The sequence below is a fragment of the Neolamprologus multifasciatus genome, chromosome 7 (assembly GCF_963576455.1).
Source record: "Neolamprologus multifasciatus chromosome 7, fNeoMul1.2, whole genome shotgun sequence".
NCBI classification, from domain to species: domain Eukaryota; kingdom Metazoa; phylum Chordata; class Actinopteri; order Cichliformes; family Cichlidae; genus Neolamprologus; species Neolamprologus multifasciatus.
Genome location: NC_140445.1, coordinates 10,051,413 through 10,079,339, shown reverse-complemented (window position 1 = coordinate 10,079,339; position 27,927 = coordinate 10,051,413). Strand labels below are relative to the sequence as shown.

Genomic DNA, 27,927 nt, shown 5'->3' with positions numbered 1-27,927 from the left:
TGAGGCACTCAGCCTCATTGGAAGGGGTGGTTTCAGGCGTGTTGCTGTCAGTGGTGCAGGCGCAATGGAGGGAGAGAGAGCGCGAGAGAGAAAGCGGGAGGGGGGGACGGAGCACGGGTTGCGGCGACATACGTGTGGATGTTGCAGCAGGGTAACGCAGCAATCTACCGAGTAGGGAGGAGGAGGAAAAAAATCTAAAGATTCTGACCAATAAGGAGCAGCTTTGCCTTTTGCACATGTTCGATGTCGTCACTGAGAAACCACTATCACACTCCCTCGTGTCACGTCCGTAACAGAAAATGGATAAGCACAAGCTGGGAATCCGAACTGATGCGGTAAGATGCAGCTTTTGATTTACGGTATCGCGCTGTCCACTATTATGCACGCAGGCACGTTTGGATCGTCTCCCCCTCGCAAATCTCTGCTTAATTTCACAACACTGCGACGGTATTACGGGCCGAACAACATGCAGACTGTACACCTTGTTCTCGGATAATAATTAAACTGCTTGTAATCACTCGAAGCTCGCAGAGCATTGCATGTTCTGAGCATAGATGGGGTATTGGTTCTTTGTATTATTCATTTGGCTACTTTTTTTTTTTTGCTTTCTGCTGGCTGACGATAGGCTAATGTGTTCCCATCATCGAACACTGACATCATCCTCTTAAGGATTCAGGCTCCAGGCAGCAGCAAGAGCTGCAGGATGTGCTGCAGCAATCAGGATAGTAGCCTGCGCAGTATTAGCTACCCCAGCGATCCCATGCGACGTTTATTCACGCTTGATTCACGGCTCTGAGACCAGAGTTCATTTTATTTAAAAAAAAAAAAAATGCTAGTGCTAGGCCTCAGCACTATGTATGCTCTCAGCATAGATACAAAGATGTCAAAAATACTGGCAAATGCCTATCATTGCACCCATCAGTACCCATTATTGCTTTATTGCCTCCCATATTAATTGGTCCATTATCAAATGGTCAATACAAACTAATAATTTTACCACTTTAGACCAGTAAAGTCAGATTTCTGCTGTAATGCAATAGGGTCGGCATGTGGCCACAGAGAGGCCACATACAGAGGTGTCTAAGAAGAACAATAGATATGTTGTGAGGAAACTGCAGCAAAAAACATTGATCCAGCACACTGTCAGTCATCTACACACATCATTTGTCTGCCAATGGATGCAGGAAAGTGAGAAGAAAAAGGCATTTGTAGAGGTGAGGAATCAGCTTGCCTGTAATAGTTCAGTTATGGGGCTGACACACAAGATACCAGAGACTGCTCCACCTGAATTAAGAACAAGTAAAGAGATGGAGCCTTCAAGTCTGCTGCACAGTGTGTCTTGGGTTGAACTTTGGTCTTGAAATTTCATATGTTCATCAAAACAAAACACTTTATACACAATCCAAAGAGAGAATGAATGAACCATACATCCAGCTGTCATATAACTTTGTCCTAGTTACTTTTATTTTGTTTCAGTTTAGGAGGGGATGAAGTTAAATTTTTGCTTTTCATTAGGGCTATGCCATATCCTGTTGTCCGTGGACTAAAATTTTACTTGATATAAAAATGTTATATTAGGATGTCATTGCTATTGCCTTTCCCTCATACATGCAACAAGACAAGCTGAGATATGTCTTTTTGTGTGATGATTTAGTATCTAAAAGAGAACCATAACTGAACATGCATATGGTGAAAGCCCTGAAATCTTCTACTATGAATTTTACGTGTAATAGATATAGTATTTGATTTAGCATTATCTTGCTGAAATACACAATTCCTTTCCTGCAAAAGATGTTGTCTGGATATGAACATACACTAACAGTCAAAAATTTGGACACACCTTCTCATTTAATGTTTTATCTTTAATTAAATTACTATTTACATTTTAGATTCTCACTGAAGGCATCAAAACTGTGAAGAAGCACATATGGAATTATGTAGTAAACAAAAAAGTGTGAAATAACTTAAAACATGTTTTGTATTTTATATTATTCAAAACAGCCACTCTTTGCTTTGATTACTGCTTTGCACACTCTAACATTCTCTCAATGTCCTTCATGAAATGGTTTTCCAAGATCTTGTTGGCTGTTTTCTGTGGTCCATCACCTCCCAAACCTCGATTAGGTTTAGGTCAGGTGACTGTGGAGGTCAGGCCATCTGATGCAGCATTCCATCACTCTCCTTCATGGTCAAATAGCCCTTACACAGGCTGGAGGTGTGTTTGGGATGGGATGGCACGCTGCTGCAGGATGCTGTGGTAGCCATGCTGGTTCAGTGTGCCTTCAGTGTTGAATAAATTCCCCAACAGTGTCACCACCAAAGCACCTCATCCTCCATACTTAATGATAGGAACTATGCATGTAGAGAACAAAGACACAAAGACACTGCGGGTAGAACCAAAGATCTCAAATTTGGACTCATCAGACCAAAGCACAGATTTTCACTGGTCTAATGTCCATTCCTTATGTTTCTTGGCCCAAACAAATCCCTTCTGCTTGTTGCTTTTTCTCGGTATTGGTTCTTTAGCAAGCATTAAATTATCATGATAAGTGTGTTTATTTTAAAAAGCTGTGAAAAGATGTTTTCAAAAGATCTCCCAGGAACGATGGGCTTATATTTTGAAGCCTGTTACAGTATATAATTTTTTGCTGTTGCTGTAATTTCTTACTGCTGTATAAAGTATATGCCATGTTCTCACTGTTATGTTTCCATCTTATTTTTACCATGAAATATTTCATCTATTCCCAATGTCATCTTTTGGTCAGATCTGTCCATTTGAATATTTAATATGAAAGTAGTAGTTTTTACTGAACCAAAAACTGTGTTAGGCGTGTTGGCACAACTGAAAAGCTTTGATGAAGGAGTTTCACACACAGCCTCCCATATACTGCTCCTGAACAGAATTCCTGTATCAGTTTAAAAGTCATCTTATCTTCTTCTACCTTCTGTAGTTATAAGTATTTTGGTATGTGGTATATTTTGTAATACCACAATAAAAAATCAAGTACACATGTATAACAACTTCAGTTTTTAATACTGTATTATAATTTAGATTTTCAAGGCTTCCATGCCTCAAACATTTGACAGAACAGAACAAAAAATGTCTAGGTAGTCTAAGTAGCTTGGAAAGAAAAACATCTGGACTTCTTTTAGTTTCTTGAAGATATTTCACCTCTCATCCGAGAAGCTGTGGTGGAGTGAGTAGTGGATGCAGAACTGGAACTATGGAAAATATAGGGATTTCAGTCCTACCATTCCTTAGCTCAATCATCATTGAGCTAATGAATGGTAGTTCAATGATGGTAGCTCATTGCTTTAAAAGCATCAATATCAGCTCCTCTCTAACAGCATGGTGGGAGTTTCTAAAAATGACTGAGTCTTCATTGATCCCATGGTCTTCAAACACCCATTTGGAACAACCCTAACATAATACAGAACAATGATATGATAAACTTTGCAGATTGGAGTTGTAAATGAATTAAATACTTTGAACAGTTATGAATAATCGAAGAAACAGACTTTATTCCGTTTGACAGATTAGCTAAACAATATGGAATTATCAAGAATAGATTTTTAGAATATTAACAAATTAAATCTATAGTAAAAAATAAATTTAAGCCTAATCAAGTTAAATTATAAACACCACCAAGTGTGGTATAATTCCTTAATCTCAAAAACCCTCAAATTACTGTCTAAAATATACAGGACACTCCTAAATAAATGAATCAATATCACTTCCTATTGCAAAATAGGAGGCGGATCTATCAGTCAGCTTGGACAACAACTTCTGACATGTTCTCCTTCAGACATGTTTAAAAACATTTAATTTGATTAGAAATCACAGTCTACAATTAATACAATATAAAACTATATATATATATATATATATATATATATATATATATATATATACTACACAGGGTGCACTATACAGGTCAGCGGATGTTCAGGATTGGTTTTACATCTTCTAACAACTGCGCACACTGTCAAGACAATACACCTGACAATTATATCCCCGCTCTCTGCTTCTGTCCACTTTTTCAGACATTTTAGCGCAGGATATGTGAAGACTATCAGTGTCTGAAATGTAACATTTCAGCCTCCCCTTTGCTTGCTGAGTGACTTAAATGATTTCACTACGGAGATGAATACAGTCCACATGGCTCTCACTGCCTTCTGCATTGCTAAGCAGACTGTCCTCATGAACTGGAAAAAATAAAACTAATGGGCTAGGGGTGTCTGGGGGTTCTCTAGGGGTGGGTTTTTGGGGGGTCTTGACCTGGGGGCTGTAGTGCTGACTGGGATGGGGCTCTGGTGGCTCTTGGGTGGTGTTTTTATGGTGGCTGCATGCAGCAGGGCTCGGGGAGGTCTATGCTGCCAGACATCGCAGTGCGGGTCCGGGCCAGGCTTGGGGACTTGGGGTTCTGTGGGTGCTTTGCTTCCAAGATGGTGTTCTGGCTAGCCCTCGGGGGCTTGGTTGTGCGTGGGTGCATGCATGGGGCCTGCACTGACGCGGGGCCTTTGGTGCATTGGTAGAGCTAGGGCCTCTTTAGATGGCGGGGAGGTTGTTACCATCTTTTGCAGGTGGTTTCTGCTCTTGTGGAATACACTCTGCAGGTGTAGTCTGTGAGTTGACTGAATGTTGGGGTGGGTGTAGTTTTCCTCTGCAGTAGGGTCGAATGGGCTATGTGGGCTCTGTGGGCCATGGTAGTGCTGTTGCTGTGAGCCCTGGTCTCGATGGGCCTGAGCCCTCTGCCCTTGGTGGATTTGGGAGAACGGGGGTGCCCATGGTGGTCAACAAGAAGGCTGGCTGCAGGGCGGGGGTACTTTGCCCCCCACCCCTTTCCTTGCCTCCTCATCGCTAATTTCTTCCCTCTTCTCACACCCCCATTTGCTGTTTGCTCTCTGGGGCAGGGGGGCAGGAGGAGGTCTGGTTGGTGTCTGGGCTGGTGGACTTCCCTGCTGCTGCGGGACCGGGGCAGTCTGCTAGTCTCCACCCCAGAGTAAAGGGAACCATATCCTTGGTCTGGGGTCAGATTGCCCCCCTGGGCATGTTGGTGCCTGGACCTGGGAGCATAGAATATGTATTGGGAGTGTGTATACTGCGTTCTGTGTGTCTCAATGTTGGGTGAGTATGTATTTGTACTAGTGCTGTCAAAACGAACGCGTTAACGCAAATTAATCCGCCATCACGGTAAACGCGATTAAAATTTTTTAACACAATTGACGCATCTAGAGTGCAGAATTACTCAAAATACCTGAACTGTTTCTGTCAACGCATTTCGAGCAGTTTGTTGACTAATTCTGATTCTTATATAGCGCTTATCTAATCTCCTGGAGTACTCAAAGCACTCTATACAACACGCCGCATTCAATCGTACACACCCGTTCACACAAGCACTGTTGTCTATGCTTTGTCAGTGCTTTCCAACTAACATACATTCATACGCATTCATACTCCAATGGATGCATTGGAGAGCAGGTGGTGGTTAGTGTCTTGCCCAAGGATTTTTGGCATGGAGGAACAAGGAATCGAACCACCAAGGAACTTTACTATAAAAGGAGTCCAAAATGACCCAGACTGGTGTGGCAGTTCCTGAGGTTTTTCCAGGTGGAGCTTTTAGCAACTCCATTGATTATTTTTTTTAAAGTAATGTGGTAGCAATATACACAACAGATTAAAGACACTGCAGTGTGCTGAAGGTTCACAAGCTCTCTGTGGCAGTGTCTGTCGAGGTGGTAAACAATAAACCAGAGGTGAATGGAGCCATCTATCTCCTTAAGGCCCTACTTGTTGTAGGGCTGTCTTGGTTGATATCACGTGGAAATCTGGAGCAGAACCTTTCGTTTGGGAAACCAGGGTGGTGATTCCTGTCTTTAAGAAGGGGAATCGCCAACAGTGTTCCAACTATAGGGGCATCACACTACTCAGCTTCCCTAAGAAGGTCAATGCCAAGGTACTAGAAAGGAGACTTTGTCCTATTGGAACATCAGCTTCAGTTGGTGTTTTTCCTGGTAGTAGAACACTGGACCAGCTCTTTTTCCTCTTGAGGATATTTGAGTCTGCAGAGAGTTCTCCCAACCAGTCTACATGTGCTTTGTGAACTTGAAGGCATAAAACACATCCTTCAGGGTACAGAGTATTTGCTACAAGCCATTCAGCCACTGTACAACTGTCGTGAGAGCTTGGTCCACATTGCTGGCAATAAGTCGTACTTGTTCCCGACTGGTCTCAGCAGCATTAGTAGTTCAAAACCATGTAATGATATGCCTGTCTGTTTCAACAGTTGTTTATTCTTTCTGCTTATGACTTGGCTGGGTGTTCCTGGAAAACCTCCTGATTACTAGGTGACCTGTTCTACCTACTGAGCTACAGCAGCCCCAATTAAATGATGATTAAATGATGGCTATCCGCTCCCCTAGCACTGTCCCAGGTGAGGATGCTGCCCCATCCTCTTCTGCAGCCGAGCTACAAGTAACCACCGCCTCACCTCTAAGTGTAACCAGCTTAAGTTTAAGAACCCTACCATCATTACTCTACTTCTTAAACCATGCAAAGATAGATGACTACCATCCACTACTAGTATTTTCACTATTTACAACAGCGCCATAAAGTGCAAAATGAAGAGTGTGTAAAGAGTGCTGTATCCCAGACCGCGAAGTCTCCCAGCTTTCTGCCCCGAAACAAACTACCTTACAAAACTCGTGTAGCGTATTTTTTGGACTTTAACCGTACACTAAAATCCTTTCATTTTCTCAAAAATTGACAGTGTGCCTTATGTATGAATTCTGGTTGTGCTTACTGACTGCGAACCGATTTTATGTGGTACACAGCGCTCAGCAATCTGTCAAAAAAGTTTTAGTACAACTTTGGTAAGCTACGAAGCCGTACTGCTTGATGGATTGCTGGAGCATTATGGCTACCGTAGTCTGGAGCCTCGCGGAGTAATGCATACTGTGCTTCAACATAATATTACCGTATTGTGTGCATATAAGGACCACAAATGGCACCTGTAAGAGACACGGTTACAAAGCGGATTTAAAATTCAAGGCTGTCAGTCACGCAGTAGAACTTGGGAACAGAGCAGCTGCAAAATCTGTCTGGCTTTGTTATTATGCTCAGCGTCTGTTAGTTTACATTTTAACTGCACAATTGTGAGCGTTTTGTTATGTACAAAAACAACATTGTTTTATTTTATTTATGGAGAATTATTATTTAATAAATGCTGATAATTTATTTGAGTAATTTTTTCATGTACATTTACGCTGTATGTTAATAAAAGTGCCTATGTGAGATCTGGGACACAGCTTTGACTAAGAACTCTCTTTTTGTTCTTACTTTATGGCTTTAAAAAATATCGAGATATATATTGTATATTGCCATCCAGCTAAAGAATATCGAGATATGAATTTTAGGCCATATCGCCCAGCCCTACCTGTACCCCCAAATTGTTATCAAAAATATTATTGTTAAAATGATGATTAAATTTCCTTTCCAACCACAAAGTGGGAGTGAAGTCTTTCCATCAATCCAGACCAAAACTTCAAGACACAAATATGCTTACACACCTTCAAAATGACTAAAAGCACCAATTTACAACTTATACAATACAAAAGTATACATAGAACACACTACACGGGACAAAGGATGCTCCAACTGTGCCTTACAGACTATGCACACACTGAACAGTGAACACAACAGATAACTATATGCACACAACAGATAACTATATGCATGCTATATGATCTTGTGTTCCTGTTCATATAGGTTCTGGCAGAGAACCGCTGAACAGGACCCATCCATATGAGGACCTATCCATATGAATTAGTTGCTATATCCCAACCCCATGTAGATGTGTATCTTAGGTGACGTAAGGGAATTTGCTAGGAAAGTAAATACGTCGTATATACATCTTACTTCCTTACACATCACTAATTAAAACTATAATCATGAAAGGAAAATTTAAAAAACAGATTCTGTATAACTCAATATGGAATTTTACGTATAGATCTACTGTTATCATTTTGTTTCTTTTATTTCTCTCTGGTCCCCACTGATCAAGTACATTACTTAGTTGGTGATAGTTGTTGACTGTAGTGCCCACTCCCTGTCTGCGTTGCTGGGGATGGTCTCTAGGGCTATCGCTGTCTAGCAGAATCCGGGGGCCTGGAGGGGCCTGGAGACGGGTGCTGGCCCCAGGCCGGGTGGCTTGCCTCTTCTTTGCAGGTCCAGGAGCTCAACCTGGGGCTCTGATGCGGGGGTCGTAGATTTTCTGGTTAGGCCCCTGGTTCCATGGGGGTGGTCTGCACCCTCTTGGCCGCTCTAACAAGAGGCCCACTTAAACATACCCGGTCTGTGCCTTAGTGGCTGTTGAGTTCTTTCAGGCCCTTTGGGAGAATATTGACTTTGTGTCAACTACATTGTTGATCAGCTAGGTTACTGCTGTTGGAGCAAGGGGTGGTGGCGTTGCATGCAGCGGTGCTCTGGTGTACAGAAGAAGAGAGAATAAGAAAAGTGGGCCCAGGACCCATGCAAGCTGTTTGCATGGGTCCCGGGTTCTTCATGTTATGGGCAGTGGGTGACCTGCTCATCTCGCATCTGTCCCCTCAATTTTAATAGCATTCTAGTTCTCATACAGTCATACTCACTATTTAGACCCCATACTGTCTAAATAGTGAGGTGGGGTGGCTGTAGCTCAGGTGGTAGAGCAGGTCATCTACTGATCGGAAGGTTGGTGGTTCGATTCCTGGCTTCCCCTAGTCTGCATGCCAAATATCCTTGGGCAAGATACTAACCCCAAATTGCTCTCCGATGCATCCATCGGAGTATGAATGTGTGTGAATGTTATCTAGAAAGCACCTAGAGAAATGTGCTTGTGCGAATGGGTGTGAATGGGTGAATGCACAAGTTGTGTAAAGCGCTTTGAGTGCTCAGAAGAGTAGAAAAGCGCTATATAAGAACCAGTCCATTTACCATACTGGTTGGCTGGTGATCCGGAGCCAGGCTGGCTGCATTCCAGTGTTGCCTCTGGAAGGGCATCTGTTCATATGCATTTTTGAGGGTCGGGTCGATGTGGATAGATATGTGTCTTTGTGCATTGTGTGTGTGTGTGTACAGCTAGGCATGGGTCTGGGGATTGCTAAATTTTAGTCAATGTGGGAAATTCGATTGAAGATAATGGGGGCCCCCCTCCCTGCTGCCCCCAACTGATTGTTGCCACCCTCAATATCTTATTAGTTAAGTAGTTGCCTAAGTGGCATCTCACTAGCTGCATCAGTGTCAGCAGCAACTCTATTCCAAGTTGTTCACAAGGGAAGTTAATCTTGAAACGGAGAAAAAATTTTGATGACCTTTTTCAATTCCATGATTTAGACCGGTTTTAGAGCGGTACAATTTTGCTCGACTAAATATGTAGTACTGATCTTGTTTTGATCTACAACAGTTCTAGAAGGCTGAATAGTTTGCAGAATTTAATATAAATTTTCGTTATTAATGTTTGTACAAAATGTGACTGAAATTCTTTGTTTTTCTCCAGGCAACATCAACATTAAAGCAACTTGATGGAGAAAACTAGAGGAATCCCTTTAAGATGACACGCACAGACCCACCTGACATACTGGTATCAACGGTGCATCAAGACATAAAAGTGATCCCCATTTCTTCACTCTATAAGTCCTTACAATCTTCCAAACAATGTGATAGTATAAATTCCAACACACTGGAGGACGGTAAAAGCAAAGACAATAAGAGACACTGCCGTACCTTTGACTACAAGTCACTGGAGTACCCCAAATCACACAAATATCCTATGGATTCTCCATACAGGAAAGGAGATAGGCAGGCATCCAACCAAGATGTTGCCTGGAATGTGTTGGGCCACCGGCAGAGGTACCGTTTTTCTGCTCCTGACATTTTTAGTCACAGGTTGACTCCTCAGCCAGTGACAACAGATATGGCCAGTGAGGTAATTGTCCCTGAACAAAAACGAAGGACCAGGTCAAAAAGTGCACCTCGAGTCCAGACAACTTTCACTGCCGTGTCTCTTGAAGGATCATCATCTTCAGGAAGGAAGGGCAGAGAGTTCCAAAGGGATTACAGAGACTCCCGTCGGAGACCAGAAGTATCACCACATAGGGAACCCTCCTATGCAGCAACCAGGGCTCATATGCAAGAAGTACATCCCATTAAGTTGCAGCCACAAATGGGTGACAGTAGTCGATATTCTCCTCACTACACTGCTGATAATTTTGAGGATGAAGGTCTGGATAAACCAGCAACTAGCCCCCATGTCAGGTGTCGGGTTGACATCAAGCCTGATGATGCAACATTACATCATTCAGGACGGAAAAATGCCACACCTCAAATGGACATACCCTGGCAGAGACACCACAGCGCAGGGACTAGGAGCCTGACTGTGCCACGCCATTTCTCATATTCTAGAACGCCTACTCCCACTGACTCATTTGTTACAGAAAGTAGACAAAGTTATCAATATTCCCGTAGCATGCCAAGTAGTTATGTACAACCTATGGAGATTTCCTTGCAGAGGATGCCTTCATCAGGTGATTTCTATGGCAGAGAACGCAGAGCTCACTCTAGTCCTAATGTGCCAACTAAGTTCTTTTATGCAGATGACCCAGGGGGATATGTTACTACTGCTCCTCCTCAACCAAGTTCTTACTTTCATGATGAACGTTACACACCTGGACAAGCATATACTCCAAAAGTCCAATTTGTGCAAGATCCAAGAACTCGAATAGTGCATGCTGTAGCTACAAGACCATATTATTCTGAAATGGAGCCCTATCCATACTCTATGAAGACAGGGTATCCCAAACCCTATGCAGCAAATGAACCATGGCCATATATCATACAGACACCTCCAACAAGAATATTTTATGGGGATGATCCAAGGTCTTATCAAATTCAGACTGCTCCACCTAGGTTTTATTATTCCAGTGAGATGTATGCAATGCCACCAGAGCACCATGTCCCAGCTAGGGCATATTACACTGAAGGCAGAAGACATGCTAGAGTAATGCATTCACAAACAGATGACTGGTATGGCTCAGATGCATCTGGTTACACCACCAATCCTCCCTCTCATGCATCTCAAGTCACTCCAACAAGAGTACAACAAGAGCCTGCACTGACTCCGTGGTATACCAACCCATGTGTTGAACCTCAAAGATTTGGTACAGATTCCAAATCTTACTCAAGGTCTTGGGACAATATTCTGAACTCACGTGTGGAAAGAGAACAGCCTCTTCCTGTACAGCGAGGTCAGAGTTATGATGATCTTCTTGACTCCAGAAAGCCTGAGAGATCTGCTGGTGAAAAACCACAACCAGTGGTTGTTAATCTCTCTAGTTCACCAAGACGCTATGCAGCCTTGTCAATGTCTGACAACTCACTGATTGACAAAAGCCCAACAGAGATATCAAAGAGCAGCACCAGTAAACTCTGGTTTGTCACCCCTGAAATAACAATCACAGATAATGACATTAGATCAAGTAGCCTTAATAAGGCTGAAGGACGATCTGCCAGTTGGGACATTCTTGATACCAGAAGCACAGAGAATCCAGAAATGATTCATCGGGACTTTGAAAGCTCAGCCAAAGAGAAGACACATGACAATGCTTCACTTCAGCAAAGTCTTGAACAACTTGATGAACTTCTGGCTGATCTTGTGACTGACTATAAGCCACCCAGCAGAAGGGCAAGTGAAGACATTCTGGACCAACTAAAGAAGTTAATTGATGAGGAAGAAGCAGTGTCTTTGTCCAGAAAGAGTTCAAAGACAGGCACAGAAGAAGCAGCTCCTCTGGACAAACAGCCCACCTCGATCCGAATGAATCCTGATGCTTTTCGAGATATAGATGGGGCAAGTGATGTAATGAAGAGTGCAGACGAGTGTTCCCCTGATCAGAGCCCAGATGAGGATGACACAATGATGTGCTCTAACAACAAATGCCGGAGGACAGAAACCCTATTCAATGCCTGCCTTTATTTTAAATCCTGCCATAGCTGTTACACCTATTACTGCTCTCGAAATTGTCGCAGGGAGGACTGGGATATTCATAAAGAAAGCTGCCTGTATGGAAGAATTGGTAGCACTTGCCGTCATATCATCAAACACTGTCGGGAGACTGTTGAAGTCCACAAAGCCTTCTCCCGTATTGCCAAAGTTGGCTACCTTTCTCGAGGTAGAGGAGTTCTCTTCCTTGGTTTTCCTAACCCTTTGTCATCTAGTAACTTCTTGCAGTATGGTCTGGATAGTTTACTTATGTCTCCTACATATTTGTCCCTTCGAGAGCTTGAAAGCTTCAAAGACAACCTAGGGGAGTACTGTAAAGAACTGCAGGAAGCTGGTAAAGAGTATGACCCAAACGAATGTTTCATCTTAAATGTATCCATTGCTGTAGGTGAGCAGTTGCCTGAAGGGCCATCACCAAGGAACCAAGCTCCAACTGTCAGAAAATATGCAAAAGTAGCATTGGCTTCGTTTAGCCCAGAGAGAAAGGTTCACAAGCAAGAGAGTGACATGGAAACACTGATCCTTACTCCACCCCCAGGAACAGCAGATCTCGACAAAGAGGGAGAAGAAGGCCGGAAGGCCAGAGAAATTTGTTTCATTAATATACAACGAGAGTTAAGGATTCGAGGGGTTTTCTTACGCCACGAATACCCACAAGTGTATCAGCAGCTCTGTGAGTTTGTGGAAAGTAACAGAAGATTCACTCCTACAACAATCTATCCTATTGATAAGAGGACCGGTAAACAGTTTATGTGCATGATTATGGCTGCTTCAGAGCCCAGGACGTTGGATTGGATAGGCACCCCACATCTCCTTGATGACATTATTTAAGTGCACCTTTAGTTGTAAATATATATGTATAGAAATACATATATATTGTTATACATATTTATATATCCACTCAATAACAAAACATTTGTAGATAACTATTTTGTTATCAAAATAATATATATATTCATGTTTACTTCGTCAGTATTAATCTTTATCAGAATACTTCCTGTCAGGTGCAGAATGAGTAAAATACATTTTTTACATTTTTTTAACATACCTTTTATCAGCCACACTTAATTTAAATAAAATGTAATTATTCGTATGCTGATCATTTATGATACATTTTCTTTTGCTATGGTGTGCACAAAAGAAAATTCTGGTGTTTTCATTTTATTTAAATTAACAAGTTCTGTATATTCTTTGAATTATAGCCTCTTTAAATGATTGTCCGTTTCTGTGAGTGAATACCATGCTGAAAAAATGAAATTTATTTATAATTTTTGTAACTATATAACTTTCCTATGCAAGGTTATTTCACGAATTAACTACAGAAATTGTAGTTTCTCTTATTATATTATATTATATTATATTATATTATATTATATTATATGTAAAAAATAGCTGCAACTGAGCTAAAATATTAAAAAATTTTAATGGAAGTATAAATACTCATAATAAGACAACTCTGAAGTGAGTTTTAAAACAAAAACTGATGCATGTATGCTGCTTTGGTAGGAATACTACACTTACAAAAACACTATTTTCCTCTTTCCCGAGACAGTACTTTGGAGTAGTTGTTCGTGGCTGCTTTGCAAAATCAGCTGAGCAGTATTGGGCTTGAGTTACATTTTAATGGATATTGGAATGGTGCCAGCTACCAGCCACACTGTGTGTGTTGGCCTGTACTGTTTAGTTTTAAGCACTGTGAATAGTGAGTGTTATCTACTACAACAAAAATAAGCAAACAAAACCATGCACATACAAAATGGTCTGATATCGATAAATTATGTATTTTTTAGATATATTAATAAATGAAACTATATGAGTAAACAGCAGGAGCAGGTTATTGTTCTTAGAGCAAGGTGAGCCAGAGTAGTAGCTATATGGTACATACATGTTTAAAGGAGACATTAGCTGTGTATTTGTGCTGCACTAGTTTTAATTCATCTGTGTCTTACACCCTCCTATTTTGGTTTTAGCAAACTGGAATCATTACATATTACTCATTGTTTTCAGAAGTTTTAGAAATATTTCTTAATGAAACCATTTCACATAGAAAGTGGCTTGTGCACTGATTGCTAGGTTGAGCGAATGGCTCAAAATTTGTGCTGTGCTGTGCTTGGGTCTGTACTACAAAATTATTATTTTGCAACCACTTGTGATCTTTATGTGTAATGTGTAACCTTTCCCCATCATTCTGTGTTTTCTTTTGGTTGTACAAATTTCCATTACACCGCATGCAGAAGTGCTCCACAGCTGCCACGCTTGCACTGCATTTTTCCTGACGCAATGGTAATCTGTTCTTGCACGATGCAAGCTATAGAAAAGAGTGCGTTCCAGAGCGCAAAGGTGCTACTGTCACCTGGTATGTGAAAGACACTTCAACCATGTTGGTTCATTATTTGTAAGCGTAGAACATTTCTCGACTTTGCTTTTGTAGTATCCTAAATCTCAAATGCCTGCCAGCACAGTGATTACATTTTTTAAATCAGTTTTAAAGAATCAGTCATATGTTGCAGCAATTTGAAAATTGTTCAGCCAAGCCCTTTTTTGACCTGTGTATTTGCAAAAGTCATGACTCTGTCAGTTAGCTAGTGCTCAAAAGTCAGCCCAGCCTTTAATCATTCCTTGACATTTCAGTTTTTCCCTTGTGATATCACCTTTCCTTACATTTTGTAATACAAAGTACAACGAAACTTGAAGCACATATATTCGAAAGTCAATTTTATTTATAGGATGTGCTGTATAGATTCAGTAAAAAGTTGCTGGCTGCATGTGATTCTGTTTTCTATGCTCTGATATCATTTTAAAATGACATAAATGATAGTAACTTGCTTGATGAATGGATTTGTCAAAACTATCCTAAGAAAAATAGGAATTTCCCATTTTTGTCATTTAAGTAAAAATAATATATTAAAGCAATGAAGAAGAGACCTCACTAAGTCTAGAAAACTCTGTAGTCTTGTATTTTTTATACTTTCAATGTGAGTGTCTGAGTGTGTCAATTTATAAATCATATATAATAAATGGAATGGGAACTGCTGTCTAGCTGTTCTTGTGATTATTATAATATTATTTTAGATTCCCAGTAAAGCACTTTGTAACAGATTTGTGTCTTAAAAAGTGCTATATAAATAAATTTCACTTACTTACCTACTATGTTTAGCAAGGTCAGACTGTCAAGTTCTTAAGGTTTCTTCAAAAGAGGGATACATATACATACACAATACTGTGCAAAAGTCTTGACCCCTTGTCACTTCATATTTTTCTTCCAAGAAGCCATCAAAAAAAATCTACTAGTTGATCAATCTGAATGGTCTCAGTGGGAAAGGTGGCTGCCAAGAAGCCATTCTTAAAGAAGGGAAACAGGGAGAAATTCCTGATGTAAGAACTGAACCGAAAATCAGAGGCAACAGGTCTGATTAGAGTGATGCATCTAAATTTGATATCTTTTGCTGCAATCATCCTCAGAGTGGACGTCCCAGCAACTCCACCCTGTCAGATCATGCAAAACTCAGTGAAACTCAAAAAAACAGGATGTCTAATTAGCAATTAGCTTTCTTTCTTTTTTTAAAGAGTTAATCTACGTTCCTCCCTACAATACAGCAGTGCAAAATTCTGAAACCAAGCCTCATTTTTTATATTTAGCTGGGAAAATAGGAAATGGGTGCAGTAATTTTTTGAAACCGGCAAATATACATGTAAATACAATATAAAAGCCAAACTCTTTATTCTTCAACAAAGCCTGGAGTGTCTTAGGTGAGCTCTTGTAATGTCTTTCATTTTTTTCAGGATTATTTCTCCAGACTTCTTGAAGGCACTCCAAAGTGCTTCTTTGGCTTCTGGCTCTCTTTTGATCTGTCCTCTGTTGCGTTTTTTTAATTAATTAATTAATTTTTAATAATATTCTGTCCTGTCTGACAGCTTTTGCAATCAGAATATAGAAACAAATAGAAATGTACACACTTTTTCGTTGTTATGTTTCAACGTTATGTTAACCTTAACGCATTAACGCTGATTAATCCGTCATCATCATTGACACAGTTAAGATTTTTAACTAAATTAACCCATCTGGAGTGCAGAATGACTCAAAATCTCTGAAATGTCTCTGTCAACGGGCAGTTTGTCCAAAGTTTGTCCATTCTGCAAATTTTAATTGAGTTAATCGTGATGACGCATTAGCGCGTTAACGTTGATAGCTCTAGTTTCAATATGGTCTATTTCTCTACCCAGTTATGCTTCTAGTGCATTCACACTGTGTTTGGGATCACTGTCATGCTGAAAAATGTCAATCAAATACTTTGCAGATCATATTGCATGGTGGATCAAACTCTAACAGGACCTTTCTCTGTTCATAATTGATTACGATTGATTGATTGATTGATTGATTGATTGATTGATTGATTAAGACCCCCAACACCACTGGCTAAAAATGCAGACCAACTATGACAGAGCTTCCATCTACTGTGTTCTACAGATCATTGTGTATCCTCATTATTGTCACACCAACAATGATTTGGAACAAAAGATCAAATGTGAAATCATAACTCCATACAATCTGTTGCCACTGGTCTTCAGTCTATTTCTTGTGTAATTTGGCATAACACAGCCTTTTCTCTCCCCATTTCCCTTCTGGACAGCTACTCCTTCACTGAGACGATTTCTGATGAAGTTTTTTCTCTTTCTTTAGGAGATGATTTTCATACTCTGTTCATCTGCTGTAGATCATAGGCCCGCCACTTCTTTTGTGCCCAAAATAATGAGATTATAAAAGAGATCTCGACTGGCTTGGAAATGCATTGATGGCGCAGCTGAAGCCAAATGGTGAATATCACAGGTGGGGAGAGGGAGCTCTGGATATCGCTGCTTAAACTGCTGCCACTGGATAAGTGGCAGAAAATGGATGGATGAATAGACTTCTGAAGCTTTTTCTCCATTTTTATTTTTAAGTAAAGAGAATTTCTGAAATCTCCACAACAAAAAACGAAGCAATACATTGCGTTACTTATACTTGTTAGCTTAGTGCTTTCCCCTCCTCTTTCTGATTTTTCCTTTGTTTTGTATCATCTTTCGGAACCTCTCTCTGATGAAACCTCAGATGATAAAGAAAAGATGACCTTCATCAGTCCATGCATGCCCAACAATCAATAAATCGTTGAATATCTTTACATATGGACTTGTGTGTCTCCTGTGCATGTGTTTAAACTTTCCAATGCCATTGTAAGATTGCAGTGCAGTGGTGTAAAATTGTTCTTTCTTCTTTTGGCTGGGCATTAAGCTTCTAGGCACAGCACCTTCTGTGACTAGTGGCAGTCTGACAAGTCTGCAGAGCTCCAGATTAGTGCCACACACCAGTGCACTGTGGGCACAGTCAATGCAAGTACTCTAGAAAACCCACCAGAGAGTGTGAATGAGTCCACACTGAATTTAGGCCAAGTGTTAGAGAATGAATAACAAGGGCATAAGAGCACTGACTCACAGAGCTCATCATGCTGTGCTTTAAGAAAACAGGAATCAGGTAAAACATTGCAAAGTTTAAACATTTTCATCCACTGCTGGTGTTTATCAGCAGATATCTAAAATAGTCATCTAAACCATGTGACCAAAACCAAAACAAAATAAATTTCATTTCAGCTCATTTTACCAAACCTCTCTTGACTTCATCAGCAACATGAGTCACCATGGCAACAGCAAGCAAGTCCCAGCTGTGTTCAAGTTGTAAGTTCCACACAAATGTGACAAAAATGGTCCCACTTTCAGGTTTTCCTCATTTCAGCTTAATATTTTTTATTCTTGGACACTACTAAAGTAGCATTGCATTATTCCATATCAAAATAATCAAGTGGTATAAATTAGCAAAACAGGGAATCTGATGAAACACAAGATGGGATAAAATAAAATAATTCAAATAAAAGGAGGTATTAAATAATATGACATGGACTAAAACTCATAACTGGAATAACATAAATGTCCCAATAGGAACCAGCACAAAACCAAAACCCTTGTTAGAGCTAAAGCTTACGATTACTAAAATGATAATAAAATCAAGCAATTTTCCAAAACTAAACATTACAACACAAACCCCGGACTGGAAATTTATGGCCATTGACCTAGTCAACCTCCACAACCTATTTTCTGTTTGCATACATAAATGGTAAATGGACTGGTTCCTATAACGTGTTTACCCGAGCATTCATTTCTACTGAATATTTACACTCCAGTGAATGCATCGGGGTTAGTATCTTGCCCAAGGATATTTGGCATGCAGAATGGAGCAGCCAGGAATTGAACTACTACCCTTTTGATTAGCCAGATAACCTGCGCTACCTCCTGAGCTACAGCCACCCCAACAATACACCTTCCTGATTTGCCAGTTAGTGTTGTTATTAAATAATTTAAACATACTATAAGAGACACAGTACTCTTGAAATCTATTTTAAATAAATGGACAGTAGTCTTTTGAAGTTTTACAGAACTGAGATAAAGATAAAGTCATCCATTCACACACAAATTCATACGGTATTTTAATCTTTACACTTTAAGGCTTTTTTTTTTTTTTAATTCATCACCTGCACCTTCAAACTCTGAGGTATACACAGGGGGGTAAATTGGTGTTCTGTGTTCTTTCCCCATGAACACTTCAATATATACTGGGGAAGCAGAGGATCAAACCGCTGACCTTATGTTTAGTAGATGGCCGACTTATTCACAGCTGTTCCAGAAATTCTAGTAGGGTAAAATCTCCTGATGTGCAACACATTTTTAGTGAGCTGCTGCCAGCTTTACAGTAACTGCTGCACAGCAAAAACTGTAGTGTTGAATCAACTCCCACAGAGTTGATTTTAACATTTTTTCAGGGTTTATATAGCTCCACACTCTACAGAGTTGAATTAACATTTTCAAAATAGTTAATTATTTAACACTTTGTCAGAGTTCCTTCTTTAACTCTTAAAACTGGGTTAAATTAACACTGAGCAAATTATTATTAACACCATGTCTGAGTTAATTTTTAACTCTTAAAACCGGGTTAAATTAACACTGAGCAAATTATTATTAACACCATGTCTGAGTTAATTTTAACTAACCAAACTGGGTTAAATTAACACTACACAGATTGAAAAATAACACTACTTTAACTCTTTACTCTTTTATTAAGGTAGTTTTAATCCCTAAAAGAACTATTTATGTAATAGATTAACATAACTTTTTAACGACAACAATTACAATTATGAGAATAATTTCAAGAAAACTGTACATTGTCCAAAAACATTTATTATCATGCTTCTTTTTCCCAGAAAGTGAATCAAAACATAATAAATGAAGATATAATGTGCAAACTTTCATCTGCAGCACTGTATGAGTTTTGAATATCAAATGGTCTGTGACATTTGAGTTCAGTTATTTTTATGACACACTGTTCTTCAGTTTGTACTACTTTGAATGCATGGTGATGTTCATCAAAGTTTTCAGTAAAGAGTTTGTGTGTCAACAAAAAAATGTCATTTTCAACCATAAGTGTATCAATTATTTGACAAAAGACTGGCATGTCTTCCTCCATTGTACTGCAAACAACGAGTCCAGCTTTGTACTCTACACCATCAATTTTAACCCAACTTGTTGAGAAAACATCTTTTGATAATAGCATTTCACTATTGACCACACTTTCATCTCTTAAAGAAAATGGTTTAATTGGCCCAAACTCCTTCTGTTTAAGAGAAAAGGTTTCCCAGTGATAAGCAATGGCCATCTGATGCCGTTTAGCAAGCAATTTGGTGAGGTTTTTGAAATTTTTGAAATAATTTTTGAACAACTTGTGCTTAGCTTCAAACCTCATACTCCACATATACAGTAAAGGGCCAATTTTTCGAATAGAGGATGGGTAATGAATCATAAAATGATGCTTAGGAATCAAGTTTCTGTGTGGATACGTGTGCTTAAATAGTTTGTGGTGGTCAATAATCAAATTCTTCAAATATATAGTCATTCCCAGAGTGAGACAAGGTGAAAAAACAATGTTCATTATTTGAAGTAACAACAATAACAAATTCCAGTGTCTGTTCCCTGCAGGAATAATGTCACCAAACAAAAGTGGGATGTTTTTCACAAGACAGAATGTCTGGATAGAGTTCAAACCAATGCTATTGCCAGCACTGTCCAATATGATTTTAGTGGGCCAGTTTTTTCTTTCTAAAAATCCATAGTCAAAACCATAAATCCTAGAAAGCAAGTTCTGTTCTGATATGAAGTGTTGCGTAAGATACTCAAAAAGCAATTTGACCTCATACTGAGCCACACCTTCAAGAAGGTCATGCATTATATCAAATGAGTAGTTATTGCAAATATGGTAATACTGCAATGAATTGAGTGCAGAATTTCTTTTCAACCCATACAGTGACTTCGATTTAGGATTTTCCCGAAGAGACTGGCAATGTATGTCAAACAAATCTTTCCCACGAAGAATAATTTTAGGATCATCCTCACTGTACACCATTTGACAATCATTCTTCTCAATCAAACAAAGGCGACAGAAATGACGGCTACTGAACGACTCATTAAAACCAAGAATTGAGTGCATCCCTAGGTTATCTCCAGTGATCTGTGATATTGTGCCATATACCTGCTCATCAGAAAATGGAAGACTTAGCCCTTGGCTTTCCAGTTTTTTGATATCATTTATCAGTGGTTCCAGTATAACATCAAAACCATACTTTTGCAGATCTGGTGTGTGGAAAAGTGACACTAAATGAATGTTCATCAAAATGGAATTAAATTTTGGGGGCAAGTTTCTTATAACAAAATAAATACAGCCAATTTTGTGAATTCTGCGTTTAGAGCCAAGAGGATTGGCTGTTTCAAAATCATCATAGTATAGCTGAATTTGTAATGCATGCCTTTTGGCTGAAAACAAAGGGTGAGTTTTAAAGTAACTTCCATCACAAAAGTCATGATAAGCATCAGGCTCTGAGCTACACTCTCTCTGCAGGAAACCACAAATCTCTGGATTTCTAAACATGAACTTCAAAGACTCCAAAATAGGTACATATATAAAAGTATCCTTCACAGGTATTTGATCATAAGTACCAGACTTCTGATTTCGCCTGATGTCATACCTCACTCCAAGTGTTATTTCTCTAGGTTCTACAACTCCCCATTTTAGATTGAAGTATTTATTTCGTTTCCATTCTGTGTTCAGATTGGTGAAAGGGTTTTCAAAATTTTCAAAACATTCATTTATTAAAGATATGCTGGAGTCCTTTGTGGGTAACGCAGAAAGAATGGCCTGCTTTGCTTCTGAGCGAAGCTCACTTGTTAATTCCTTCAAATCGCCTACAAGTGAGGATAGTAAACTGTTAGAAAGGCCACTACCCTGCAGTTTGGCCACAATGGATGCACACATTTCTTTGGATGAATCCCTTGTAAGTACTGAATCAATGCTCACTGGAACACTGGAAGAACTGGACTCTGGAAGAACACTGGGAGAACTGTGAGGAAGATTTGAGGAATTAAACTGGTCCTCCAAAGCAGGTGAAACTGTGTCATTAGAAAAACAAGCAATGGCTGAAGTTCGATCATTTTGGTCAACATTGCTGTGAAAACTACTGAGGTGCTTCCTAAAGCCTGCATAAGTTTGGAACTGAAGCCTGCAGCCTGGCTGCCAACAAAATAACTTAAACTTAGGTCCAGGATAATAACCATGTTCACCTCTTAAATGTGAAATCAGCTGCTGACTGCTGGGATAAGCTCTCTTACACAAAAAACATGTCAGCATTTTAATGATTTTTACATAGGTTGTGAGAAGAATTTCCTGGTTAAGGATTTTGGCTCTCAGGTCACGAACTCTTGGGGACTCCTTCATTTTCCCCATATCAATATTGTATACTGTTGTCTGCAGAAATGTGTAGAAATTCACAAGTGCAGCATCATAAGACACATTGAACACAAAATGAGCTTTAAAAAGCTCATCAAATGCCCCAAGGGAGCGGCTGGCCTGGCAGGGGATGAGACGCTTGTCTATGGCAACATAGAAGCTGTCGACCTTCCTCTTCTGGCGCCCAACAGCCAGGAGGTATGGCTGCTGACTCTGCTGATTCTGGAGATGCTCTTCCAAACTGCAGCAAGACTGGAGTTGAGACAAAGATACTGAGCATTAGACACAAGAGCAAGTCAGAGATAACAGCATCACAGAAATGAGTATGTAAACCTCCTTTGTAAGCTCAACTGTAATTTGTTTCATTCACCTCTTAACCAGTGATATGACAACTTATGATAAAAACTATAAATATTAAATTACCTTATGAAAGACTACAAGTCTCTCAACAGCATCAGAGGCGCTGATTTTTTGATACTTTGGTCCTCCTGGAGGTGGCGGAAGGAGATGTAACAGTAACAACAGGGAGGCCATGTCTTGGTCAAAGGCTGCGGCCAAAGAGTCACAAGAATCAATTGACAGCAAATCTTTCAAATGCAATTTTTAAGGAGATCTAGAAAAGCACTTCCTAAGAAAGTTGAAATGTGCTGTCATAAACATTAAACTAACAGCTAAAGAAAACTGATGAAGCAAAGCTAACAGGTGAATGAATTGGTATTTATTAATAGAATCCTGATGCTATTGAACTTTAACTGCTTATAGCAAATCATATTTAACAAACTCACTTGCTGCCTCATCAAGATCACTTCCTGGTGGACTCTCTGCTGACTGCACCAATTGACGCAACTCTACTGTTGAGGTGAGCTGCTTGGCCTCTTTGATGATTTGATACCTAAAGATTGGATCCCATTTCCGAAGCAGCCTGGTAGATATCTCATCATCAAACAGGAGAGTGAAGTCTTGATTCACCTTTAAGAAAGAAAATCTACTACTGCCACATTCATCTTGAAATTGAAAGTGATATTAAAAATTCCACTGAATATTCTCACCAATCCTTTTGTATCCAAGAATCTTGGGAAGATAGACAGGATATCAAGACTTTTGTCAGGGTCATTGATGAGCTTCTGACGATGCTGAAAGGTCTCTCTCATCTTCTGGAAAATCAAGGAAGTGTCGGATGTATGGTTCAGCAAAGAGATGGCCTCCTGGCAAGCATCTCCATCAAGCTGCATGTCGACATTAATGGGCCTTTGGTAATTTGGGCCCCCTGAAGAAAAACACACAAACATGAAAGCATAGGTGCTGAGCAGATAGGTAAATGAAAACAAAATAGTATATAATGTAAATGAGAACCTTATCTAGTTTGTGGACACTTAATTTCTTACCTCCTTCTTGAGCAAAGCCAGTGGAGCTACTTGGTGGTGCAGATCCTCTTCTAGTCTTTCTCTGTATCGTTTTCAAACGCCAAGAAATGTATCCAGTGCTGCTTGCAGCATCATAGAAGTGTTCCTAAAATGTAAATACATTCAAAAATAATGTGTTGTCAATCTGAAAATTTTCAGAACTTAAATGTCAACGCACACAAATCCCAATGATGCACAGCATGAAAATTATGTAAACAAAGTGCAATAATAGTGACTATACATAGCCTTTCTTGGAGTATGGGTCTTTCAGGGATGCGAACAATGTCACTACCCCTAGCGCGTACTGTTTTCTAACAGCTTTGGTGGGGAGGTGCCTGAAAAACGATTTTAAATTAGCATGCTTAAGTAATGGCAAAATAGTAACTTGTATTTAAAAAAATAAAATAAAATGCACAAATAGAACACACATACCCATGGCAATCAATCATGTGAGCCACTTTTATATTGACTATTTTTCTTCTGGTAGCATCTGTTAGAGTTTGTGTTGTGTGATATTCCTGGAGAACCTCTTCACCACCTGAATTGGGTCCAAGTACACCTTTAATTAACTTGAGAAAAAAAAGATGCAAAAAGTGGGGAATAGCTTTTCTACATATTAAGAATAATGAAGTAGAAAAAAAACCTATGAGAACTGAGTTTTGTCACAACCTTTTTAGCAGATGCTGCATCAACAGTACCCTCAACTCTTGTTTTCTTCCTGGGACCCTCATCTAGAAGTATAGTTGATGTACTTGCATTTGAGCTGAAGCTTGAGTCAGAACAATCAGATGCAGAAGACAAGGAGCAATCAGAAAATTCTAAAAGGAAAAAACAACATTATTCTGTAAGGTGTAGAAAAAAAATCTGGCTGCAGATTTTTAACTAACAAAGCAACATTACACTGCAGACCTGACTCATTTAAATTAACTGATCTCAATGTTCAAACAGCTGATTGGTCAAATTGTGTGCTCCTGATTATTTGGAACAACCAGCAGCCACACAGCCCTTCCCCATGTCTGGTGTTGAGCTTGCCCCTTTAAATTTCTCACCATCACTTGAGAAAACTGTTAGGACCACAGTGCCTTGGCTGATAAGGTCACTGAAAATCACTTCATCAACTTCTGTCCCTGTTGCATCTTTGTACACTACTTTTGCATCAGGTGGCAGGCAAAATCTCTCGATGACTGGAAAAGATAAGATATATTTGAGTGCACCTTTTAAGTAAACTGTTCTTGCCTCACATTCACTAAAGTGATACACCACTGTATGATTCAAGAGACTTGGTGAAACGCCCTACAAAAAATTCTGTCCCCCCAACTAAAATTAGGTAAGATATAAACAAACCTTTTTCATGAAACTGCATAAACTCAAACCGCCCATCAACCTCTTCCAACTTCACATACTTCTGCTGTTGGCAGTATCGAACCTGGACCAGCATTTTACTGAGACAAAATAATAACAAAAATGGCATACTAGTAAGTATTTGACATTTAGAGCAATTCAAGCAAAAATGATTAAAACACTGACATATACCGTACATGGTGATTAATACTGACCATGCGTTTGAATTTCACTGCAATAACATTTAATGTTATCAAATAAACCTGTGTCTGTCCATGCAGGAGTCCAATTAATACACAACACAATACAAAATACATGTTAATCTATGGTGAAGTTTACACCAGACACGGAGTGCTACGAAGCGATTGTTTCGGTATCTGGTCTATTTTTTGCGTGGGCCACGCATGTTCCGCAGGAAGTTACACCAAGACACACAAGACAATCCAGGCAATTTTGAAGATAAAAGCTATTCTCCAAAATAAAATACTGCGATTGACAAATCCGATCAGATTCGTGTATGAAAAGAGACAATAGAGATGAAAATAAACACATCGCAAAGGAGGGGACAGCCTAACTGACTATGTTTGGGGCGGGTGTCTCAAAGGGAGAAGAGAGTGAGACAGAGAGAGAGAGACAGATTAGAGACAAGTCAACGATGAACGATGTCAAAGTAAAAGCAGGAGTGACTAAAACAAGCTCTCTTCGATTATTTTGGGATGTTATTTACTTATCAATTGTGAAAAAATTACTCTGAATAAACAGAGGAGCAAAAACGCTCATAAACTGGCGTGGAGAAAGACGTGTCTGTGTGAACAGGGGAAAGGCTGAACGTGGCGCGGCGCTTCCACGTGCAGTGTCTACCGTCACTCACGAGTAAAAAGACTGCAACATTAACATTAGCATTGGAGGCTAAATAGAATTTTCGACACATCTCCTCCTCTATTAAAGCTCGTTTTCAGCAACCGAACACCAAGAAACATCAAGAAAACCTCACTGCACCGATAGAATACCGTGAATTTTATATAAGTTTGAATTACTTACCGTTTGTGTAAAATACTCCAAGCAGCAACACGGCAGGCATCCACCACGGTGTAACCAGCAGAAGCACATGGAAAATCGGCCTGGCAGAGCAAACTATTAATTGATCAACGGGTTTACCTGGGCAGAAGCCCAGGGGCCTACCAAGATAAATAACTCTCTTCAGAGTTCATTTGCTTGGACTTGAATAACACTGTTTAATAACTCCAACACTGAACACTATTTGAATCAGAATGTGTTAAAATGACACTTTGAGAGTGGAAATCAACTCTAACATGTTTAACCCTGAAATTTTAACACTCCAGTTTTTGCTGTGTGCATTCTTACTATTGTTGTTAATCGCTGATAAAATGTAAATGTTAAGAAGGGTCAGGGCAGTGGGTTCAGGGGGAGGCTGCCCGACACAGCTGGCAGTCAACACTCTAATTATGTCTTCCCTATTTAAGCAGCACCTTGAGTCCCAGAGGAGAAGGAAGGAGAGCTGTGTGTGGTGTGCTGGGCAGCAGAAGGCAGTTGGCCCTGCTGAGAATGTATGCAGGCAGGAGTTTGGCTTTATTTTGATGGGCACGCCATGCAGCCAATCACATGCAAAGACAGACTCTACCATTATGTGAAAAAGGGAAGGGGGCAGACGTCACGCCACGTAAACGGAGGAGCGCTGGATTTAAATGCAAGCTAAAAGAGTGGGTAAACAGATACCGCAAAGGGATGTAAACAGAAAACGCGGGTCCCGACATGCCGTCACGTGTTAAAGTTGACATCTCACCGAAAATGCAGATTCCGTCACTCTGACCAAAAACCAGCAGCAAAAGAAGACCTAAACTACACTTCACTTTTGAAAAAAAATGTGATGAATTCCTTCTTACTTTTAATCGAAACTTCCCGGACAGCTCTATCTGTCAGTGTGCTTCGGGACCGCCTTCCCATCAAAAATCTCTGCTTTCTTTCGCTTGCTTGTCACGCACCGTTGTGTAGTGTTGTCGACCGCTGCTTTTTCAACTTTCACAAAACCTGACAAATTATAAAACGCTTTGCTATGTCTCTAATAAAACCTCTGTAACTTTGTGAAAAACAGAAAAGTTTTTTTTACTTTCTACTATAAAAATCTAAAGTTAATCTTGAAAAAAAGTTGAGCAACCAGAACTTTTTCTGTAATTTTACACATTTAAATCTTACATTTTAAGTCCAAATAGTTGTGCTGACAGCAGCTTTTTCATACAGAAAAACAGTTAAATATGCAACTTCTTTACACGGACAGAAACGGGATCCCGAGTTTCCTAGGTCCGGTCCGCTTAAGATCAAAGTGGGCTGTATGTGGCGCACGATGTAAAATCAGTTTGACACCCCTGGTTTAAAGCCACATATTGTATTACACCATACCAAAATTATCTGTGATATAATGATGCACTACAAAATTATAAAGAATAATGATAATATTAATTAATATCTAATATTGTCAATTGTAATCACTTAAAATGGTGTATATCGTAATTTTAGTTTTTACTGAGAAGTTATTTTTATATACCTATTTTTTTTTTTTAAATGACATTACATGGCTACACACCTTAATTAAACATGATTGAATGTGAACTCTGTGCATAATGGTAGAGAATATGAGTTATAATCAAAGATTTGACAACTGCAAAAAATAAATAAAAATATACTTAAATTCAAGATCTCATTTATCAGCAGGTTCCAGGGAAAACTGGAGTTTTAATGTACTGGTGTCTTTATAATCTGAGAATAACAGCAAGCCATTGTCTACCACTATGCAGGAAATTGAAAAGATGGGTTTTTGACTACCCCAACTCAATCTTCTTCACCACCTGCCCTACTTCTGAAAATTTGTCTCCCTGCAAATTTGTTCATTTCTCCAAACTGAAAATCAAGTTTAAAGGTTGCTGGATGAGATCATTGCAGAGGCAAAAAAAAAAAAAAAAACACCCCAAAATGTAACCATGCTGGAAAGCAAAAGTGACAGTCTTGAAGGGGACACTGATCAATTTTGAACCAGATTATCTTCTGGTTAATTCCAGTAACTTTCTGATCATATAGCTTGTTCCCTCAGTATGTACCAACAGAATGTCAATGTCACGGTGTACAAGGTGGATTCATGCGCTGCACTTCGGGGATTGATGCACACAAGAGAATTTATTAATGAACAATGTCCAATGAGTGTATCTACAAAGGTGCGGGGCAGTGCTATATACAAAAGGTGAGAGGGGCAGGGCTCCGGGGGAAATCCAGG

At 39.6% G+C, this 27,927-nt stretch overlaps 2 protein-coding genes across 2 annotated transcripts; one reads left to right on the top strand and one right to left on the bottom strand.

The window, feature by feature from the left end:
- Nucleotides 1-82: 82 nt before the first annotated feature.
- ajm1 (apical junction component 1 homolog) lies at nt 83-15,798 on the top strand. The gene is made up of 2 exons (XM_085166777.1): nt 83-335; nt 9,537-15,798. Exon 2 carries the CDS (start codon nt 9,591-9,593, stop codon nt 12,867-12,869), a length of 3,279 nt encoding a protein of 1,092 aa, XP_085022903.1. The 5' UTR covers nt 83-335; nt 9,537-9,590; the 3' UTR covers nt 12,870-15,798.
- Nucleotides 15,312-26,003, bottom strand: LOC146513765 (uncharacterized). Its single transcript, XM_085168456.1, has 12 exons — nt 25,683-26,003; nt 24,645-24,742; nt 24,350-24,484; nt 23,970-24,118; nt 23,733-23,869; nt 23,542-23,635; nt 23,283-23,406; nt 22,947-23,164; nt 22,683-22,866; nt 22,321-22,445; nt 20,647-22,149; nt 15,312-15,380 (listed from the first exon to the last, which is right to left on the bottom strand). The coding sequence occupies exons 2-12, from the start codon at nt 24,736-24,738 to the stop codon at nt 15,312-15,314; spliced, it is 2,832 nt and encodes a 943-aa protein (XP_085024582.1). The 5' UTR covers nt 24,739-24,742; nt 25,683-26,003.
- Between the last annotated feature and the right edge of the window lie 1,924 nt (nt 26,004-27,927).

What these genes read in the sequence shown, in the direction of transcription:
- ajm1 (XM_085166777.1), top strand. Translation starts at nt 9,591, where the DNA reads ATGACACGCACAGACCCACCTGACATACTGGTATCAACGGTGCATCAA.
- LOC146513765 (XM_085168456.1), bottom strand. Translation starts at nt 24,738, where the DNA reads ATGCTGGTCCAGGTTCGATACTGCCAACAGCAGAAGTATGTGAAGTTG. An exon ending in TATGCAGTTTCATGAAAAAG is followed by an intron (nt 24,485 to 24,644) that starts GTTTGTTTATAT and finishes TATCTTTTCCAG; the next exon opens with TCATCGAGAGATTTTGCCTG. An exon ending in TCTTGGATACAAAAGGATTG is followed by an intron (nt 22,867 to 22,946) that starts GTGAGAATATTC and finishes TCTTTCTTAAAG; the next exon opens with GTGAATCAAGACTTCACTCT.